The 6,184-nt window shown below is 47.3% G+C and overlaps 1 protein-coding gene and 1 non-coding gene across 2 annotated transcripts; both read right to left on the reverse strand.

Moving 5' to 3' along the window:
- Positions 1–1,941: 1,941 nt before the first annotated feature.
- On the reverse strand, positions 1,942–4,779 carry Rpl13 (ribosomal protein L13). Its single transcript, XM_051201419.1, has 6 exons — positions 4,618–4,779; positions 4,294–4,403; positions 4,061–4,202; positions 3,695–3,868; positions 3,123–3,179; positions 1,942–2,142 (listed from the first exon to the last, which is right to left on the reverse strand). Exons 2-6 carry the CDS (start codon positions 4,395–4,397, stop codon positions 1,984–1,986), a joined length of 636 nt encoding a protein of 211 aa, XP_051057376.1. The 5' UTR covers positions 4,398–4,403; positions 4,618–4,779; the 3' UTR covers positions 1,942–1,983.
- On the reverse strand, positions 3,927–4,012 carry LOC127234787 (small nucleolar RNA MBII-202). The gene has a single exon (XR_007835607.1). It is a non-coding gene; the product is annotated as a small nucleolar RNA MBII-202 (small nucleolar RNA).
- Positions 4,780–6,184: the final 1,405 nt, after the last annotated feature.

Consider the following 6,184-nt stretch of genomic DNA (forward strand, 5'->3'; position numbering starts at 1 on the left):
AAAGGAAAAAGAGGTAGAGGAATGGCTCAGAGGTTAAAAAACACTCGCTCTTATAGAGTACTTGCGTTTGGTTCCCAGTATCCAAGTTTACAAGTGTCTTTAAAAAAAATTTCTTTTTTTAATTGTGCATGTGTTTGTGTGTGTGTCTGTGTGTTTTGCTGACACGTATCTCTGTGCTTCTTAGCTGCTGGACTAGAGTTATAGATGATTGTGAACAACTATGTGGGTGCTAAGAATTGAATCCTGGTAGCTAGCGCTTTCAATCTCCCCAGCACCTTTACAAGAGCCTTTACCTGAAGTCCCAGTGGGATCTGATGCACCTCCATGACAACTTGCAATCACCCAGCAGTTTACTACATCCCTCAACAGGCCTATCCATTCAAATAGATCCTCTTGCAGAGGACCAATGGTTCCCAGCACCCATGTGGTAGCTTACAGCAAGCACCTACAGGTCCATAGTGCACATAAACTCATGGAGGCACATACATGTACATACAAAAAAGGATGCAAGGAGTCCTGGCACACACCTATTCCAGAACTTAGGAGGCAGTGGCTAGCCTGAATTTCCAGCTATCCAGGGTTACCTGCATAACTCCTGCCTCCTAAGGGAAATTAAAGGCATGTACCACCACAGCTTGGTGGGATTAAAAACATTTTTAAAACTAAAGGAAGCCAGAGGCAGGTGGACCTGAGTTTGAGGCCAGCCTAATCTACATGTCAAGTTCCAGAATAGCTAGGCTACACAGTGAGACTGTCGTTCCCCCAAGAGGGGGAGCAACCATGATTTTTAAATAATCTAAGTTGACCAAAATGGCTCACAACACCTATGACACCAGAGCGGATTTGTAAGAATAAACATGGAATGCTCAACTACACTCATGCTCCAGCCACACCTGGGGCTGGAGAGACGGCTTGATGAGTGGCTTGCTCTTACAGAGGACCAACGTTTGATTCCCAGATGGTCACTCTCTTCTGGCTTCTGTGGGTAACTAGATTTGTACAGTGTACACACATAAAGGCCTAATACATGTCAAAATTCTCAAAGAATCTTGCAAGTTACACACACACACACACACACACACACACACGGGACTTTTATGCCCCCTTGTGGTCATTCAGAAAATTTACTGGAACCTGCTACTAGCATTAGGAACACTGCCAAGTAACACCAGTCTCCAGGGATCATGTTACTTCCCACTTAGGGTTCACAAATGACCAAATCTAATGTTTACTGCCACTCACTGACCTTGTGTTTCCAGTGCCCAGCAAGGTAAACCTGTGCTATTCACAAGGGCTACCACCAGTATTTGGTAGACTACTTCACTAGGCCAGTATTCTGAGTGCAAGAAAAAACAAAAAACCCCATGCCTCTCCAAACCTGTCTCCAGGGCTCTTCCTGGTGTTTATGTAATACAAGGCAGAGTGCCTGCACAAAGCAGAGAAGGCTCCAAGCCAACAGAAGGATGCCCAAGTACCTCCAATCAGGTAAAAGGCAAATTTCTACAATTTCCAAGTATGTAGATGAGCATACTACATCTATTGATATAGTAAACTATGACCACCCCAAGGCCTGTTTTGGAGGAAAAAAAAAGCCAGACTTTTAGGTTCACGGCTGCAGTGCTTACCATGTGATACACTGAGCTCAATTCCTAGCATTAATAGGCAGCCTTGCACCTCTGTGGTTAACCAAAGCTCACAATGCTGAAATGAGAATCAGGGATGCAAACTCTTGGAGTACTTTCTAATACAGAAGAGTTGACAAAACCCAGGCAATTGTTCCCAAGAAAAAAAGATGCAGGGGCTAGAGATGGCTCAGTGATTAAGAACCAGGATCAATCTCCAGCTCCCAGCTATCTCTAATCTCAGTCCCAGCATCCTCACAGACACATGTAGATGAAACACCAATGCACTTATGATAAAAAAAAAAAGACAAAACCCAGCTTTTGCTTTATGGAAAATTTATTGCAATACTGCAACAGCACATCACTTTTTCTTTTCAACATCTTGCTCTGCAGCCTCCTTTGCCCTTTTTGCTCGGATGCCAAAGAGCCGGGCATTGGCTCGGGCCATGCGAAGACTGGCAAAAGCCTTGAAGTTCTTTTCTTCTTCTGTGATAACTCTGGCTTTTTCCTTTTTGTAGATCTGGAAAAAGACAGGTCAAGGTGATTTGGATTGCAACCTACCCACAGATAACACTCACTGCCTGAACTCTCAGGAGCTACAGAGCTTTAGGCACATACAGAACCACCCTCTAGGATCAAACAAGTTACCACAATATTTGGAAGGTTGAGGTAGGAGGATCCTGACTAGACTTCAAAGCAAGTTCTATTCCAGCTTTGGCTTACATATGGGGACCCTGTCTCAGAAAATAACTGGAGCCATGATTTCAGTAAAGGCTATGGCTGGTTAGTTTTATGAAATGTAAGAAAAAAAGAGCCTCAATTAGGAAAATGCATCCACCAGAAGATTGGGTAGGTAGTAAAGCTAGGCCGTGGTGCCATACACCTTTAAAACCAGCATTCAGGAAGCAGAGGCCAGCCTGGTCTGTAGTGAGGAGGACTTAGGCCATCATGAATGGTAGTCCTGGGTTCTATACCAGCACTGTCTCCATGGCCTCTGCACCAGCTCTTGTCTACAGGTTCCTGCCTTGACTTTCTCCAATGATGGACCATAATGTAGAAGTGTAAAACAAATTTGGTTTTGATCATTGCATTTCATCACAGCAACAGATGTGTCATGCCCCCCTTCAGGTTAGAACAAAAGCACCCCCCACCTCTAGCACTCAGCATTCAAAACAAGTAAGGCATGATAGATTAAGGTCATGCAAATTTTTGAAAGGAAAACAATGCCATCACTTTAAAAGATGGAGGTTAGCCAGGTGGCAGTGATGGCATACACCTTTAACCCCAGTACTTGGGAGGCAGAGGCAGGTAAATTTCTGGGTTCAAGGCCAGCCTCGTCTACAGCACAGGGCAGCTAGGAATAGAGAAGCCCTCCCCAACAAAAATTTTTTTTAAAGATTGGGAAGTTGTTCCCAAGCAGTCTCCAATGTCCATCACAACATTCTCCACCTGCCAATCTTATTTAAAGTATTAACTTGAGCCTAAACAGCCTCTACTTACATTCCGGATGGGCATCACAGGTCCTGTTAGCTGGGTGGCCAGTTTAAGTTCTTCAGCCTGTTTTTAAAAGAAAAGTCAAATCTAGTCACTGTTTTGTCTTTCACTCATTGCCTTGGGTGTGCTATTCCAAGGGAACAGGCTGCCTGGGCCTGTAGCACTCAGCATTTCATGGCCCTTAGAAGCTGGCTTACTAGGTAGGTACAGGAGAGGTCCTGTTGGATTGAGGGAACATAACAAATGTACCTTCTTCTAATCCCACTTTGAGGAAGGCCCTATGGACACTCACTGATACTTGTTTCGAAATACTAAAATACTCGATGTCCAAAAGTGTAGGGGGGCAAACAAACCCTCAAACAGCAAGTTAGGCCCCACATCAGTAGCCACCATTAAAGCACAGGGATTTCATAGCGGCTCGCTCAGTCATGACTTGCAGTGCCCACTTTGCCATTAGGTGTCAATCCCCTCATCTGGCACTGAAGTATTATGTAGTTACCTCAGCAGACCTGGATCCAGGTACACAGACTCATCTACACTGAACCAAACCCCACACCCCGAAGATCTGCTGTACTCACAGAACTATCTCCCTTCTTTGGAGCAGAAGGCTTCCTGGGGAAAAGTATGAGCTTGGAGCGGTACTCCTTCAGGCGCTGCACATTGGCCTGTAGTGATTCGGTGGATTTGTTTCGCCTCCTTGGGTCCACAGAGATGCCGATGGTGCGAGCCACTTTCTTATGGATACCAGCCACCTGTCCAGAAATAGAAATGGATGAAACACCTCGAAGTCCCTCTCCTGCTGCCTCCCCCACCGAAAAAGCTCGGTGTTATCAGATGGAAAAGGGTTCAAAAGTACTTTCATCAAGACAGTACAGCGATTCCGGAGAATGTCATCATTCCACCGAGGCCAAGAGCACTCAACACAGAGACCCTGCTGAACTCACCCTGAGTTCTTCCAGGCTGAAGCCCCTGCCAGCTCGGACCTTGGTGTGGTATCGCACTGTAGGGCACCTCACTATAGGCCTGATGGGACCGGACGCCGGGCGTGGGGCAATGCGGCGCGCTTTCGCCTGCCGGGCCTTGCGTCTGCGGTAAAATCGGAAGAGTCACCTCCGGCCCATACGCATCCATTCCGGCACCCCGCCCTAGCACCACGCAAGGCCCGCGCGCCACACACCTGCGGATCTTGCGTGCCGGCTGGTTGAACCAAGTGTCCACTCGCCGCTGCCAATCCTTGTGGAAGTGGGGCTTCAGGATCATGCCATTCCGGCTGGGCGCCATGGCTGCCTAAGGCCATGAGGGAGAGGAGGGCGGCGGGTGAAGGCCAGAGTCCCGAGCTCCCGCCCCGAGTCCTCCCGCCCCTGCTCTGGCTCTGGCCCCATGCCGTCGGCGCCCAGGCTCCTCCATAGCTGCGCAGGCAGCCTCTCCTCGCCGATGGCAGCGGATGGAGCGCGATGGAGCCCGATGCAACACGATGGTGGCGGCTGGCAGTAAGACTCACCTCCTGTGCAGGAGAACGGCCGAGCGGAAAGGACCGAGCGCCGCAAAGCACCCTGGGGTTGTAGAGAGTCTGGCCAATCCAAAACACCAGCGCCCTTTAGCCAATCAAAACAGGGAAAGGGGGGAAATGGCGTCATGCGAACCCGCCCACCGGCGGGCCATCGCCTCTCTAGCCGTCCTGTTCGTTTCTCGCTGGTCCCCAACCTCGCATGTGAAAAGGTGACTAGGTTTTTGTGGGGACTGCTGAGTCAGAGGAGCACAAATAGGAAAACGCAAAAGACTTAGGAATTAAAGCCCTAAAAATCCTTCTTCCTGCTGGGTCCAGTATTGTTTTCCCCACTCCACTCTTTTTTTTTTTTTTTTAAATTCAAGACAGGGTTTCTCTGTGAAACAGTCCTAGCTGTCCTGGAACTCAACCTGTAGATCAGGCTGACCTCGAACTCACAGAGATAGATCTGCCTCTGCCTCTCGGAGTGCTGGGACTAAAGGCATGTGCCACCACCGCCCGGCCCTTTATTCTTTTAAGAGCTTTGGTCTCTGTATTTCCCAGACATGCCTAGAACTCAGGCTCCCCTTCCTCTGAGCTGAGATTACTGGCATGTACCGGACCACCATTCCCGACTTTGTTGTTTTTAGTTTCTGTTTGAGTCTCATGTCTGCCCCACATGCATGCAGTGTTCTTGGGGGCCGGTAGAATGCATCTGATTCCCTGGGACTGGAGTTATTGACAGTTGTGAACTGCAGGGAATTGAATCTCTGGAAGAGCAAGCAGCCAGTGCTTCTAACTACTGAGCCATCTTTCCAGCTCCAAACTCCCCATTTATTTAGATAAATCCTTTAGTTCAGGATTGGGTGTGACCAAATACATATATTGAATTCTTACCCACAATGGCATCGACAACAACAAACCATGAAGCAGCCAAGGCATATACCTGCCTTACATCTGTATGCCAATAACCCTGCCTTTTTTCACTCCCCACGCCTGGTGAAAATTCCATTAAAGAACCGTAGAAATGGCTTGTAATTGAGAGGGCTGTAAAATTTTTTTTTAAATCTGCAAAATGCTGCTATAATTCACATTGTGGTTAGGCCTGGTGTCACAGAGTTGCAATCACAGCTGTTCTAGAGTCTGAGGCAGGACAACAACAATTTCAGTGCTTACTTAGGCAACTTAGTGAGACCATCTTTCAAAGTTAAAAAAAAAAAAAAAAAAAAAAAAAAAAGGCCTTGCAGGATGGCTATCAGGTTAAAAGTGCTTGCTGCCAAGTTTGACCATTTGAGTTTGATTTCTGGGACCCACATGGTAGAAGGAGAGAACTGAATTCTTCAAGTTGTGTGCTGAGCTCCCTACAGGTACCATGGTATATTCACACACACACAGAAAATGTAATGAGGACTGAGGATGTAAGTCAGTGCAGAGAACTTGTTCAATTCTCAGTTTGGGAAAAAAAGCCACCTTTTGTGTGTGAGGGGATGTGGAGGTCGGAAGATGATGTTGGAGATGTTCTCTGCATTTGTTTTTGTTTTTTTTTTTCAGACAGTTTCTCTGTGTAGCCTTGGCTGTCCTG

The sequence above is a fragment of the Phodopus roborovskii genome, unplaced genomic scaffold (genome assembly GCF_943737965.1).
Source record: "Phodopus roborovskii unplaced genomic scaffold, PHOROB, whole genome shotgun sequence".
NCBI classification, from domain to species: domain Eukaryota; kingdom Metazoa; phylum Chordata; class Mammalia; order Rodentia; family Cricetidae; genus Phodopus; species Phodopus roborovskii.

What these genes read in the sequence shown, in the direction of transcription:
- Rpl13 (XM_051201419.1), bottom strand. Translation starts at nt 4,397, where the DNA reads ATGGCGCCCAGCCGGAATGGCATGATCCTGAAGCCCCACTTCCACAAG. An exon ending in CAAAGAAGGGAGATAGTTCT is followed by an intron (nt 3,180 to 3,694) that starts GTGAGTACAGCA and finishes TTTTAAAAACAG; the next exon opens with GCTGAAGAACTTAAACTGGC. An exon ending in CTGTGATGCCCATCCGGAAT is followed by an intron (nt 2,143 to 3,122) that starts GTAAGTAGAGGC and finishes GTCTTTTTCCAG; the next exon opens with ATCTACAAAAAGGAAAAAGC.